General features: G+C 39.9%; 1 protein-coding gene across 5 annotated transcripts in view; it reads left to right on the top strand.

Annotated features, from left to right (window-relative positions):
- Positions 1 to 16,141, top strand: part of LOC122557812 (DENN domain-containing protein 5A-like) — a 264,214-nt gene that overhangs the window by 168,869 nt on the left and 79,204 nt on the right. For 3 of the 5 annotated variants that reach the window (XM_043705881.1, XM_043705880.1, XM_043705882.1), the window contains 2 exons: positions 8,804 to 8,954; positions 9,722 to 9,815. In XM_043705881.1, the coding sequence (XP_043561816.1) occupies positions 8,804 to 8,954; positions 9,722 to 9,815 (245 nt within the window). Of the gene's footprint in view, positions 1 to 8,803; positions 8,955 to 9,721; positions 9,816 to 13,738; positions 13,831 to 15,348; positions 15,504 to 16,141 lie in introns of those variants that run through there. The other 2 variants (XM_043705883.1, XM_043705884.1) reach the window with 2 other exon arrangements.

Genomic DNA, 16,141 nt, shown 5'->3' with positions numbered 1-16,141 from the left:
CCTCCCTCCACCTATCGCATTTCCAACACCCCTCCCCCAAGTCCCTCCTCCCTACCTTTTATCTTAGCCTGCTGGACACACTTTCCTCATTCCTGAAGAAGGCCTTATGCCCGAAACGTAGATTCTCCTGTTCCTTGGATGCTGCCTGACCTGCTGCGCTTTTCCAGCAACACATTTTCAGCTATTTATCCTATCCATGCTATTCATGATTTTATAAACTTCGACAAGGTCGCCTCTCAGCCTCTGCTGCTCCAGGGAAAATAGCCCCAGCCTATTCAGCATCTTGCAATAGCTCAAACCCTCTAACCCTGGCAATATTCTTGTAAATCTTTTCTGAATGCTTTCAAGTTTAACAACATCTTTCCTACACCAGAACTAAATGCAGTGACCTATAAAGCTGCAACATGACTAGGGTTGAATGGTGACCAGATAGAGGTTTTTAAAGTTGTAAGGAGTATAGGTAAGGTAAATGGCAGGTGTCTTTTCCCTAGGATGGGGCAGGACCATATTTTTAAGGTGAGAGGAGAAAGATTTTAAGAAGATAGGGCATTGCGTATAAACGTTGGGAAGTTGTATTGCATTTACACAAGATGTTAGTGAGGCTGCACGTGAAGTATTGTTTTCAGTTTTGGTCATCTTGTTGTAGGAAGGATGTTATTAAACTGGAAAGAGTGCAAAAGAAATTTGTTGTCTGGACTCTCTTGTCTGAAGTATAGGGAGAGGCTGGACAGGCTAGAACGTTTTTCTTCAGAGCAGAGGAGTCTTCTTCCCAGGGTTGGAGAATCAAGGACAAGAGGGCATCAGTTAAGGTTAGAAGGGAAAGAATAAAAGGGGACCTATGGGGCAATGTTTTTACACAGAGGGTGATACACATGGAATGAGCTGCTAGCAGAAATGGTTGAGGCGGGTACATTACCAATATTTAAAAGGCATTTGGATAAATATACGGATAGGCAAGGATTAGATCGATATAGGAGGAGAAAGTGAGGTCTGCAGACGCTGGAGATCAAAGCTGAAACTTTATTGCTGGAACAGCACAGCAGGTCAGGCAGCATCTAGGGAACAGAAGATTCGACGTTTCGGGCACATGCCCTTCTTCAGGAATCGATATAGGCCAAGTGCAGGGAAATGGGGTTAGTGTGGACAGTTTGGTTGACATATGAGGGACAACATCTTTACACAGAGTGGGTTGTGTGCGGATATCCAGGAACAGGACAAATGCACTTCCCTTTAATCAGAGATATGTATTAAGAGACAAAATTGAGACATTTAACCATATTTTCAATGGAAAAATAATTGTCAAAGTCTAGAAGCGTTCCAGAATTTAAGTTGTAGTACACATTTTCAATTTTTTTTTGGTAAATATTTTTATTGAGGAAAAAAGATTTTAAATTTTCTACAAAATTACAAAGTCACTACAAAATAGTATAACAACCTTTATAATATAATGACAATAACAGAAAACAAACTACTACTCTACTCCACAAACTACTGAGGAGAGAGAGGAAAAAAAAGTACAAAATGTATAATTCAATAAATAACTAAGAAAAAAAATTAAACCAAGGCAAATTAAGTTCTATTCAGCTAAGTTACTGCATTCAGTACAACCCTACCAAAGCTCCCCATTAGTAAGCAAACTCGTATTTGTTCAGGACTCCCCCAACCCAGGGGCTCCTGGACCGCCAGACATAGCCCTCATGACTACACAAAGACCCTGAACAATTTAGCTGACAAGTCTGCATCTATATAATTCAGGAAGGGCCTCCATGTTCTATAAAACCATTCCATTTTCTGGTGCACCATACTCGCAAGGAAGTCAAGGGGGATGTGCTCCATAACTAATCAACGCTTGCCCAAAAGTCTTGGGGGATTCTCTGCCACCCAGCTCATTAGAATATTCTTCCTTGCTCAGAATGAAAGACTATTAAACAGTTTCTTCCCATGTATGTCCAAAGAGGGGAGATTTGGCAAACCCAAGAGGAGGGACACTGGACCCAACTTAACCTTAGTTCCCAAGACCTCTTCCAAAACAGTCACTATGACACCCCAATACCTACGAAGCTTGTGGCATGATCACATGGAATGTGTAAGAGTGCCAACATCTGTTTTACATTTTGGGGCACATTGGGAACGCTCCTGTCTTAAATTTCACAAGCCGCTCCAGTGCCAAATGAGCTATGTGGAGTACCTTCGGTTGCATAGCCTGCGTCCTGTTACAAATTGCAATCTTCCTTACGTTCTCCCAGATATCCTCCCACACCTCTGACGAGATTTCCACCCCCAATTCCCGAGTCCAGATTCCGCCTAGCCACTCAATGTCCTTCAAAACAACATTACTTCCTAACAAGTGATAGAGGGTGCTGACTGAGAGAGGGCTCGTAGACAGGAGCACTGTCCTCTCCAAATCCGACCTATAGGGACTAACTTTTTCTGTATAAAGCCCCTAACCTGAAAGTAAAGAAAAAGCTCCCTCCTGGATAGCTCATATTTCTGACTCAGCTGTTTGAAAGACATCATCACTTCCCCGTCAAATAAATCTCCCAAACAGGAGATTCCTCTAGACTCCCAGACCTTAAAGCTAGAGTCCTGGCCATACTCCTAACATTCCCACAATGGGAGTGAAAGGGGAAGTTTTTTGTAAGTTGACCTCACTTGCCGCAACATTCGCCATGCTTTAACCATGTTAGGCACAATCCGGTTTTTGCAATGGTCCATAACAGTCCTCATCATGTCCCTAAACAACAAATTGATGAGGAGACATTTTGTCTGGGAGGCCTGGATGTCCAACCAAATTGACTGCAGGTCCTGGCAGGCTCAGTCGGCCACATAGGATAATAAGGAACTCAACTGATATTTCTTAAAGTCCGGGAAATCCAAACCTCCCATCCCTTGTGGAGGCTGCAATTTGTTCAGCTTATTAAGAGGCCACTTGTGGTGCCAGATGAAAGATCCAAGCCAACTGTAAAGCCTCCATAGTGCTTCCCGAGGCAGCATTAAAGGGAGCATTCACATGGGATATAATAAGCATGCATTTAGACCAGAGCTATTCTACCCAACCAAGATATCGGAAGATTCTCCCAGCGCTGAAGGCCTTGTCTTATCTTCTCTAGCAACTGTATAAAATTAGATTTATATCATTGAAGGCCGGGGTGATAAAAATGCCGAAATAAAGGAAATCTCCCTGTTCCCACCTGAAAGGGAAATGGTTTCCATCCCCAAAATCAGATATTCTACTAAAGCCACACAGGCATGATCTTCAACTTCATAAAATTAATTTTATACCCTGGGAATAAACCAAACAGATTAATCACTTGTATTAAACAGGGCACAGATGTCATCGGATCAGTTAAAAAGAGAAGAACGTCATCTGCATCGAGGGTAATATTATGCCTGCCTGACCTTACTTCCAGGGCAATTATGTTGGACACTCTTGTCGCTGCGTCTGCTGATACGAAAATTATCAGGCCTTATACAGTTAGTGAGAACTGCTGCTTTCGGGTGGCCACCCACTTGGCAAAAAACCCTCCAAGACCAAACCGCTCCAGTACAGAAAAGAGGTATGCCACTCCACCCGGTCAAACGCTTTCTCTGCATCCAGGGAGACTACCAAGCCTGGAATCAAACCTTGCTGGCTTACCTGGACCATGTTTAATACTCTTTTTTTAAATATTATTAATAGACCTACGACCCTTGATAAAATTTGTCTGGTCCTCCTTTACAATGAAAGGCAAAACCCTCTCCAACCTTAATGCCAGCATTTTCGACAGAAGTTTAAAACACACATTCCGTAATGGGCCTGTACAAAGTGCAATCCTCTGGGGCTTTCCCTTTCTTAAGAATAAGAAAAATATTTGCTTTTGTCAGAGAGGATGGGAGGCAGTCCTGATTGTATGCGTCATTGTACATATCCCAGAGTGGCGTGACCAGCATGATCTATAAACTCCTTATAAAACTCACTTTGAAGTGTGTCTGGGCAAGGTGCTTCACCACTCTGGAGCTGCCTCACCGCCTCTAGTATTTCCTGGATTGTCAAGGGGCATTCAGAAAGGATCCTGATCTGAAGTTACACCGGGAAGGTCCAGGGTCTTAAAGGACTCCTTCTTCAACAATCTGTCCTCACAGCCCTCTGAACGGTACAGCTCAGAGTAGAACTTACTAAATGCTGCATTAATCTTTTTTGGCTTTGCAAGTAAGAGTACAAGCACTCTCTCTGATGGATATGATCAATTGGGGACATTCTTCTTTCTGGCCAGGTACACTAGATATCTACCCAGTTTATCACCATATTCAAATAACCCCTGTTTCGCAAAGCGTTTTTTGCTGTTTGGGTGAGTGCAGCATTCAAAGCAGCCCTAAGGGCTATAATCCGCTGCAGTTTGGTTACAGACAGTCTGTCAAAGTATGCTGTCTCAGCTGCTTTGAGGTGAGCCTCGAACAAACACTGCTGCTCTCCCCTCTGCTGCTTCCGGGTCACCAAGTAAGAAATAATCCAACCCCATGCAGAGGTCTTGGCAGTCTCCCAGACGACTGATGGATTGCTGGCCGTACCCAAAATAATGTCCCAAACGATTTCAACTTCCACCGAAAAATACTGTACAAACTTGCCATTTTTCAAGAGGAAAGGGTCCATGCTCCAGTTCCGGGAGCCTATCCCGGTACCACCGGCCTTGACCTCCATGTACACTGCTGCTTGATCAGAAATGGCTATGTTCCCTATTCTGCAAGACAGCACTGAATTCAAAAAGATCAACGGGATAAAAAACATGTCAATTCTGGTGTGGTACTTATGTGGATTAGTGAAAAAAGTGAAATCCCTACCTTCGGGTGAAGTCCTCTCCACACAATCACCAACCCCAGCTCCCTGTTCGGGTCCACCAACTGCCTGGATTGCAGGGATATACCCACAAGACCTCTAGACATCCTGTCCACTTCGGGGTCAATAAGACATTTAAAGTCTGTCCCTATAATTGTATGATGCGCCCCAAGGGCCATCAATCTGGAAAGCGCATCCGTTAAAAATTTGAGGGGATGTGCCAGGGGGCAATATACATGGAGAGGAATATGGGATTTTGAATGTATTAAAGCTTTAAGAATTAGAAACCACCCATATTCATCCTTAATTTGGTCTAACATTTGAAATGGGAGATTCTTTTGGGTGAGTGTGACAACCTCCTCTACTTTTTCGAATAAAAGGATGAGAAAAATACCTGTCTGAATTCTCCCTGTTGCAACTTCATGTGCTCCTTATCAGTTAAATGTGTTTCTTGTAGCAAGGCTACATCGACCCTCTCTTTCCTAAGGCTTGAAAGTATCTTTTCTCTCTTAATTGGTGAATGACTCCCCTTAACATTCCAGGTGCACCATATAAACGAATGGCTAGCCGAAACAGTCTGTGACCCTCACCCCCCACCACCACCATGAAGGAAGAACCTCACCTCTAGCACGCAGAGTGAAAATAATAAACCGTTTGTATAAATTTAAAAATACAACTTCCAAAACTACTAAATCAAAACTTCGAACAGCTACTTCTACAACATACCAACATATAACACAAATGATAGGAGACTTTCCCTCTTGCCCACGGGGCACAGATAGTACCCACTAACCCCTCCATGGTTCCTTCTAGCTGAAACCTTGCCCCTGCCCCAACACAAAGTATGAAAAAAATACACACGTCCTCCAACAAGAAAGTTAAAAGTGGGCACTCAAATCATCCCATCCATACTGTAACCCTAGGCACTCCTGGTAGAACAGAAATATAGAACCTCTTCCCGCCTCCCCCAACCGCACCGTAATAAAGGGAGAGTGAGCGCAACACTTTGTCTGGGTTCTGGTGCAGAGCTCAGCAGGGCAAACTTACTGGTCGCCTCCATCTTGAATCTCCATCAGCAATATTTAACTTAGTCTTCAGGTTTCTCACATTAATAGGCTGAAGGTATTGCTTGTGTTGGTCCTTTCACCAAATTTCTATAAGTTTAGTTATCTAAACTTAAGTATTCCTAAGGACATACCATTCCGATGGCACGGGGAATCAAAGATTTGGCACTTCTTGTAAATATTTTTTATGTTGGGTTCACGGCGGGTGGGGGGGGAATGCCAAACACTTTTTTGTGAACTTTGATTCAAGGCTGAGTGTATGAACGTGGAGGCAAGTTAATTACCACACTAGATATTACAGAAAATTACAACAAACAAGCAATTCTGAAATGAATTATCTGAGTAATCTTCTGGTTTTCACTAATAAGATATTGAAATTGCCTTAAGTTTTGGCCAAGTGTGAGAAACAAAGCTCACACACTTCAATAATTGCAGTCCGAGACAAAATCTGAATCAGTAGTGTCATTTATTTCACACTTGCAAGTGGGTGTGATGTCCAGTGCCTATAAGGCAGAGGACATTCACAACCCAAATTCAATTCATACACAATATTTATATAATTTGGTTTCTTTTGTTTTACATTGCTCCTCCCCTGTTTACATCCTCCACTTCCCTAAGACTGGCCCCATTACTCCTGTTTATCTCTTGCCTTATCCGGCCTTGTCTGTGACAAAATGCTTATTTCTGACCTCACAAGGCCATTTGACCTCATCCCATCCTTTGCTTACCATTATCTACTCTCTCCATCTGTGCTGCCCCTCACAGCATCTTATCACTAAGCCCTTTTAATTGGGGTCTGTTCCTGTGTTTCTGTAAAAGTGGGAAACAGATGTTTATACCTACTGTTTGTACAGGCGTATCTAGCTTAACTTCATCCCCTCACAACATCTTATCTATTTGCTGTCACATTTCATTCTGGCATACAATTTTAGCTAATATAAAAACAATTATTAGATTACTTCCAGTGTGGAAACAGGCCCTTCGGCCCAACAAGTCCGCACCGCCCCGCCGAAGCGCAACCCACCCATGCCCCTACATTTAGATTAGATTACTTACAGGAAATTATATATTTCCTCCACATCGTTTCCATTTTTGTTGACTCAGCTCTTGGCTAAAACAATTACACACTGGTGTGAGTTCGTTTACTTTTACATAATCAATTATAATTGCAGAAGTAACATTAATTTACCTATATCCCACACCAAGTACTATTGTTTCCAACCTGTTACAGAGACATGAAAAATAAGAAAAATTGATGTGTGCAGAGACAGTGAACTGAAGTATTGTATTTATTTTGCACAATTTGTTATATACTTCTCATATCAATTGTACTGAGAATTGAAATGTGTTTTCACCAAACTTTCGCATGTTTCTGCCTCTTTTCACACCTCACAATTAGGCTAACTGTTCTATTTGAACAAACTGTGTCGAAGTTAAAGGTCTTGCTCTTTAGAAGTTTAAGACCATGGTGCTTTAATCCTTTATCTTGATGTTTTCAGATGAACTAAGTTTTTAAAAGTTTGAAAATAATGACGTAATAGCCTCAATGCCTCAGGTTGTTGGAATGGAAAACTGCAATGTTCATTTGCTAATTACAGTAATTCTTCTGCATTAGGGTGCTGTGGTGTTAAACTCCATTTTAAAGCATTTTACTTTGCTTGTACAATCAGGAATTTGTTGACAGAGTGCTTCTGGTTTCTCTGACTCCAGTTATTTTATCAGTTTGAATTCCAATTTTAAGTGTGAGGTAGCAAAGAGACAGTGGTGGCATGTACCCTTGCAAAGTGCAGAAGAAGACTGAACTCCGTCCTGCACTGATAAGCATCGTGCTTAACATGGGACAGAGCACTGATCCAGGGTGCAATTTGGAGAAGGTTGGGATGTGACTTGATAGATGTGTTTAAAGTCGTGGTGGCTTTCGATAGAGTAAGTTGAGAGAACTATTGTTATTCAAGTTGAGACCCAAAGGACAGCCATGTGAATGGCAAGATGTAAAAAAAAAAATTTTTTGTGCAATGAGCATTTAGTGTGTGGAATTCATTGCCTGAGAGTGTGCTGGACGAAAATTCAACTGTGGCTTTAAAAGAAGAATTGGATACATACCTGAAGAGAAGAAATTTTATGGACTATGAGGAAGGGGCAGAAAGCTTGCATAAACTGAGTTGCTCTTGCACAGAACCATCACACAAACACATTGGCCTGCCTGACCTTCATCTGTTTTGCAACAGACGAACTGTTGTGATTGAAGGATTTCAACTATTTTCCTTTTTATTATATTTCTCTGTCTCGTTACTTTTCCTGTTCCATTCATCTTCTTTCCTCCTTCCTTTTCCCACAATTTGTTCCATTTTTCAACTCTCATCATTTCTTTCTGAGGTAGTAGGATCACATCTAGTATCTCGACTGCTGCACTGTCTGAGATCAGCTAATTATTATTTGTTGGGATTAAAACTGCAATCATTTGGCCTGTGACCTGGTACTACTCATGAGGACATCTACCTAATTAGCAGCCTCATTTCAAAACCATTTTCCTTAGGACAAAACTTTAGAGCATTAGTGTTCCACCAGTGCCTGTTGTAACAGTTGTTAACAGTGTCATCCGAAAATAGCAATCAAACTAAATCATTAAAGATATTTAATTTAATCTTTGCATGAATAATCCACTCAATAATATGCTTTGCTGTGTCACAATTGAAATTATGAGCTAATAGAATCTGGTGAGAATATAATTGCATGATATCTGTGTTAATTAATTATGAACAATTAATTGCACTGCTTGTGCTAGGATTCAGTAAAATACTGCAAATCTTTGAAATGATTAATTTTCTACTTTTGTTTAATGGGCACAAACAAGTATTTGTCATTATTTTTGTGCCAACATAATTGATTTGTGTTCTCTATCGTGGATATTACTTGTTCTCTGCAGAGAAGGCAATTGAAATGAGACTTGCAAAAATTGACCATGCTGCTGTGCATCCTCACCTGCTGGATATGAAGATTGGGCAGGGGAAATATGAATTTGGATTCTTTCCCAAACTGCAGTCAGATGTGCTTTCCTCTTCACCGGCCAGCAATAAGTGAGTATGTCTGATGTATCCCAGATTATGTGGATTGCTAAATTAGATTTTCCTATTTTTCTGCATACAGTGCATGTTCCTCTGTTTCCGTTCAATGTAATAGAATCTTGTCCTGCAATAATACAAATATATAAAATTTATAAAAACAATGTTTTGATGTCTGCACATCACACTTATGACAAAATCACCACTGAATTAAGTTAATTAGTAGAACTGGCTTAAAGGTCTAAAGAGCATCCTCATCCTCCTATTTCTTACAACCTACAAGACCCTAAAGTGATCTGAGTTTTCATTAAAGACTTTAAATTGTGTTCCTGGTTGATTGATTAACCAAGTTTTGTGTTTCACTGTTCCTGATTGACTCATATTTCATCTCCATAAAATAGCATTCATAACAGATCAGACAGATACCATATCACATGAACGTAAGAAGGATAGATGTAAACACACAATGGAATAATATTCAGGATATCTGAAAATAACCAGTCTTGATTAATCTATCAGTGGCTTTCCTTATTTGTTTTGATTTTTATAATCAAAGGACAAGATCAATGAATTTACTTGCATCTTTTTTACATAATTAATTTTTGGCTACCATATGATTTTTTTTCAATCTTGAAAAAATATAAGAGTCAATGAACAGTCATACTGTTGAAGTGACTGTTATTAGAATAGTATACCTTTTGAGGATATGGCAGTAAATTGGAAAGTAGATATGCAATTATTTGTTTGCTAGTATTGCTCTAATACTTTAAGTCTTTTTTAAGGTGGGTAAAGCGGAGTGCGCCTGCGCAGTGGAGACGAAAGGACAGACAAAAGCAACATACAGAACATCTGCATTTGGACAATGATCAAAGAGAGGTCAGTAATTTCTTTTGCAGTTTTCTATTTGGGATTTTTGACAACGAGCTATTTTTAAAGGAAAAGTTTAATACTTCAGACTTCAGTGCTGCATAGTTTTTAGCTAATAAATTACTTAACAAATTTCTTGATGAGCTTCTAATTGCTTGTGGCATTTTTAGCCGTTTTAAATTAAAGCTTGTAACATGATCAGAAATAGGCTTGGACTCTAAAGGGATTCAATTTGCTTCACACACTATTTTTTAATACACTAGTTAATGTGCTTGTAGACATTTTCTCCATTGTTCCCCTCATGTTAGCTATGTTTAAAGTAAGTTTGTGCATTTCTTTAGGAACATCACATTGAAGGATCTTCAAAAACAATGTAGTATTACTGTGTACAATTGTATATTCAATCAAATGCAAGCTGACTTTAGAGTGCATGGTAAATCATTAGATTAGTGAATAATTCAGACAATATATAATGAATTCAATGTTTAAGCATATTAATTCACAAAAACTTACCATGTGACAAAACAATAATGTTAAGAATCTACATGTTAAGAATGGAGATATAATCAGTTGGTATAAGTGGAATACCATTTTACTTTTATCTCCACAACCAACTTGAAAAGGACTTTGGAGAGGAAAAAAATGTCGATTCACTTGTACAGAGAATACATTTGGGTCATTAGTCATAACATTGTAGAGTAGTTTCAGTGCAGAATGAAGCAATTTGGCCCACTAAATCTGTGCCAATTTTGTGTAAAGGTAATTTAGTTAGACCCACAATCCAGTCCTCTTCCCAAAGTCCTACTTTTCTCCTCCCTTCAAGCGCTCATCCAGGTTACTTTTGAAAGATACAACTGAATCTGCCTCATGTTCATTTTTCAGCCAGTGCATTCAGATCTCCTAATTCAGGTATCCTCTTCACAACAGGTTTAAGTATAGATATGGAGACTAAACTTTTCTATCATTTGGGACGAAAGTTATAGAGTCATAGAGATATACAGCATGGAAACAGACCCTTCGGTCCTACTCGTCCATGCCAACCAGATATCCCAACCCAATCTAGTCCCACCTGCCAGCACCTGGCCCATATCCCTCCAAACTCTTCCTATTCATGCACCCATCCAAATGCCTTTTAAATGTTGCAATTGTACTAGCTTCCACAACTTCCTCTGATAGCTCATTCCATACGTGTACCACCCTCTGCATGAAAAGGTTGCACCGTAGGCCTCTTTTATATCTTTTCCCTCTCACCCTAAACCTATGCCTTCTAGTTCTGGTCTCCCCCACCCCAGGGAAAAGACTTTGTCTATTATCCTATCCATGCTCCTCATGATTTTGTAAACTTCTATAAGGTCACCCCTCATCCTCCGACGCCCCAGGGAAAACAGCCCCAGCCTGTTCAGCCTTTCCCTATAGCTCAAATCCTCCAACCCTGGCAACATCCTTATAAATCTTTTCTGAACCCTTTCAAGTTTCACAACATCTTTCTGATAGGAAGATGACCAGAATTGCACACAATATTCCAACGGTGGCCTAACCAATGTCCTGTACAGCTGCGACATGACCTCCCAACTCCTGTACTGAATAAAGGAAAACATACCAAACGCCTACTTCACTATCCTATCTACCTGGGGTGGCACAGTGGCTCAGTGGTTAGCACTGCTGCCTCACAGCACCAGGGACCCCAATTCAATTCCCGCCTCGGGCAACTGTCTGTGTGGAGTTTGCATGTTCTCCCTGTGTCTGCGTGGGTTTCCTCCGGGTGCTCCGGTTTCCTCTCACAGCCCAAAGATGTGCAGGTTAGGTGAATTGGCCATGCTAAATTGCCCATAGTGTTAGGTGCAGAGGTTAATGTAGGGGAATGAGTCTGGGTGGGTTGCGCTTTTAAGGGTCGGTGTGGACTTGTTGGGCCGAAGAGCCTGTTTCCATACTGGAGGGAATCTAATCTGGAGGGAATCTAATCTACCTGTGACTCCATTTTCAAGGAGCAATGAACCTGCACTCCAAGGTCTCTTTGTTCAGCAACACTCCCTAGGACCTTGCCATGAAGTGTAATCTGAGATAGCCTTCTTCTCTGTCCACTACACCTCCAATTTTGGCGTCATCTACAAACTTACTAACTATACCTCTTATGCTTCCATCCAAGTCATTAATAAAATGACAAAAAGTAGTGGATCCAGCACTGATCCTTGTGGCACTCCACTGGTCACAGGCCTCCAGTCTGAAAAACAATCCTCCACCATCACCCTCTGTCTCCTACCTTTGAATCAATTCTGGCTAGTTCTCCCTGTATTCTGTGAGATCTAGCCACAAGCCCAGCATTGATAGCAAAGAAGGCTATCAGTCCCTGTAACAGGACTGTGCCCCATGAGCCTAGCCAGGAAGCAAGTGGGTTGTTGGTGAGATGACAAGTCTGGAACTGTGCATCGGATGTCCATTTTTAGGCTTAAGCCTCTTAGATTGCAGTAATTGAATGTGCTTTGTTTTAAAATCTAATTATTCTCAAAAGCAGCCTGTTACTTTGATTTGGAAATTCTTTATCTGATCTCAGTTCTATTTTTACTTATTAGGCAACTTGTTCTGTTTATGCTTTCTGTAAATCTTCACGTACGTGGTCTTTTTCTATCTGCTTATCTTTATAATGTTGAAAATTTGCTTGTACTGCTTTATTTCTTTTTCTTTTGTTACTCTGGTTGGCTTTCTGTGTCTTGCTTGCATGTTCTTGTCTCATCAGTACGTGGATTGTTTGTCCCCAGGACTGGAGATCGTATTGTATTTCAACATGTACAGGCATAAGCAGACCACTGGGACCGCTATAAAATCTGGGTCTGAGTTACCTTCCAGGGGCTCACTTCAGTCAAATAGTACCTTTGTCTATGTTTCTGGTCATTGCATACCTTCAAAACTTTAAGTCCATTAGTGATAATGTTTGTGATAGCAATTTTTAAGAAGACTTGTAGTTCAGGTTGATGATAAGTCTGTAAGTTAGCTCGCTGAGCCTGAAGGTTTGTTTTCAGATGTTTCATCACAATACTAGGTAACGTCATCAGTGAGAGTCCCTGGTGAAGTGCTGGTGGTAGATCTATACAACATTTTCAGGAACCCAAAAGTACCCAAAAAACACAATCCATCGATTCCTCAAAAACAAACCCAAACAAACAGACACATCGTAACCAAAAATTATAGCCACATTACCTTACATCAAAGACGTATCAGAAATGACTTCCAGACTATTCAGACCTGTTGGCATCATGATAGCCCACAAACCTATCGACGCACTTAAACAGTGACTAATGAACCTAAACGATCCATTAGATACCACCAGCAAAACTAATGTCATTTACAAGAAACTATGCAAGAACTGATAGATGAACACCAATTGGCCACCAAAAGACATGTGCCACTCTCACTAGTTTCCATATGGACAAAGAAGGACACCATTTTGACTGGGACAACACACACATCCTAGGACAGGCAAAACAAAGACACGCACGAAAATTCTTAGAGGCATGGAATTCTAACAAGAACTCCATCAATAAACACATCAACTGAGATTCTATCAACCTTCCCTTGGGGAAAAAAAGAACTGGAAATGACATCACCCACTTAAGAAATCAAGACCTATAAATCGAGAGATGGGAAATACCACCAGCACTTCACCAGAGACTCTCACTGATGTTATGTAGTATGCGCTGAAGCTTCAGAAAACATCCTTCCAGCTCTGCAAGCAAACTTACATCCACAATATCCCAATTTACTCATGGCTTGGGAGTGAAAAGAGCAAATTTTTGCTAACACACAAGTTATCTTCTCTTATTTCAACAATCACCAGCATCTATTGCATGCTTGATTTCCCTTTAATTTCAGAATTCTCTTAACATATACTGTATTGTGAATTATCTGATTACAGTAAACTTTATCACATTTATCAGCAGAGTGAAGTGTGCCAAAACTGCATCTCCCCAGTTCCCTAGAAAGAATTGGCCAATTGTACTCCTGACATTCCTCCTCAGATACTTGATTTGTTATTGCAGTGTTTTCTTTTCTCCTTCTGTTATTTTTTAACCTCTGCCTGTACTGGTAATGTGTCCGTAACTGACTCGATTAAAGATGACGTGGACATAATAATGAAAATTGCGTTTTTTTTCCCTTTCACTGGGACTGCTTGTCCTGCAACTACTCATGCTTTTCTAGAGCCTAGTACAGATTCTAGCCCTCCTTTAGACATTGACTCTGCCAATATTTTAGTGAGCCCCCATCTAAGTTTCTGAGTGCAATGTCTGATGCTACTTTTACAGTTTGATGGTTATCTTTCTTGGAAATGGCCTTCTCAATTTTATACCACTGGGCTAAAAAATTGACATTCCCGTTTTACCCTATTGGTTCTTTTTCTAGGAAACATTCTCCCATGTTTTGCATTGCAGCCAATCTCAATTTGCTTTAGTTTACCCTGAGAACAACTACACCTCCTTGAATACCCAAAGGACTGAATTGCATTTGTAGTCATGCCATTCTAATGACTGCACCATAAATCCATCCCCTAGTTCAGATCTATGAATTGGCTTTTTACCTGCTGTTCTAAATGCAGATTTCTCTATGTAATGGGTGATAAAAGAAGCATACTCCCTTTCTTTTGCATCAATATTTGATACAATGTTCCAATAGATATTATGAATAACCTACTTGGAGTACCAAATTGTTGTGATTTAAAAACCATTTTGAGTCTTGGTACAGCTCCTCTCGAGTTTATTTACAAGCGTAAGATGAAGAAATATGCATATGCTTACTGAATTGGCTACATTTCCCTTTATGCTTAGTGAACATGCTCATTGCTACATATCCATTCTATGGAAAAAAGTGTGCATTTAAATATCATTCTTAATCGTTGTCTCACTTTTGGAAGAGGCTTTTGTGCAGCCCAATATCGTCATAAGTTGAATCGCTTGTTTCAGTGCCAGAAACACTGTGTAATCAAGCTATGTAAAATCCTCCCTTTAACTTGCTTAAACAGCAGGAAGAATGAGGATGAGCTGATTTTCTGCATTTTAAAAGAAATTAGTTTTTCAATGAATGAAATTGAACAGTGAATCCACATATGTTACCACCACAGTTTTCCTATCAGTTATACTGTAGCTATTTTCAAGAAAATCATCCCAGTTGATGGTAATCTCGGAGAAATGAGATCCCAAAGTGAAACCTAGTTTGATAGATCATTACTTTTATTTTTGTTGTTAGTTACTAAGCTAGTCACTGAAGATATTCAAATGAGGCTGCCAATGTTCTTTTACAAAAGGACATAAGCTTACTGCACAAAAGAAAAAAAGTCAAATAAAGCCACATATAATAAACTTTAGAAGGATCTTAACATAATCAGCAAAAAATTCAATTCTTTTCTCAACAATATCCTTTACAGATATTTAATCCCAGTGAAGTATCACAATTAGTTTAACTACTAACAACTATTTTCTTTTTGAACTTATGCTTTGAGTTTTGATGGCCGAGAGACCTATTTCCAGTTCTGAAAACCTGGCTTCCTTTTCAGTTCTGGCAGCCAGAAGATTTCTGCAGACTCTGGAGATTCTACAAAGACTCCAAAAACATGGATTATTTTCCTTAATGCAACCAACAAAGTTTCTTTTTCTTCTGAGTTGATACTTTTCAAACTACAAGTGACCATATTTCTGTATGTTGTAAACCTGGACGATGTAAGTAGTCGATAAATTAACTCCAGAGGGAGCTTGCTAGGTGTTTAACCTAAGTTACATGCTTTCTTCGAAATGATATATTAAGTACAGTGTTCTAACTGACTTTGACCTCTTTCAAAACTAAAAGTTAGCTTCATAGAATTCAAACTAAATTCCTAAATTCCCAAAAAATATATTATATGCCCTTGTCATAATAGTATCAAGCCATCAGAAGTTCAAGATTTTTAACTTAATTATACATTTGAAGTGCAAAATTAAAAAATGCACCTCACCTTGCATACTGCATTCGTATAAAACCCTTCGTTTCCTGAACAGATTCTCCTTGATTTACTTTTGTAAGTTTGCTGTTTGTGTTGTGCTCCCAGCATTGTCTCTTGTTGAGTATTTTGGTAATTACTAAACTCTTTGGGACTGTGTAAAATGTCTAAAGCTTATTTCATATTATGCCTGGGGTGTAACAGGGCAAAGAAATTGTCAAGGTGGTAAAAACAATGACTGCATATGCTGGAAACCAGATTCTGGATTAGTGGTGCTGGAAGAGCACAGTAGTTCAGGCAGCATCCAAGGAGCTTCGAAATCGACGTTTCGGGCAAAAGCCCTTCATCAGGAATAAAGGCAGTGAGTTGAAGC

Source organism: Chiloscyllium plagiosum, chromosome 16 (assembly GCF_004010195.1).
Source record: "Chiloscyllium plagiosum isolate BGI_BamShark_2017 chromosome 16, ASM401019v2, whole genome shotgun sequence".
Classification (NCBI taxonomy): domain Eukaryota; kingdom Metazoa; phylum Chordata; class Chondrichthyes; order Orectolobiformes; family Hemiscylliidae; genus Chiloscyllium; species Chiloscyllium plagiosum.
The sequence above is the reverse complement of the archived record's forward strand: the minus strand, read 5'-3'. Positions and strand labels throughout refer to the sequence as shown.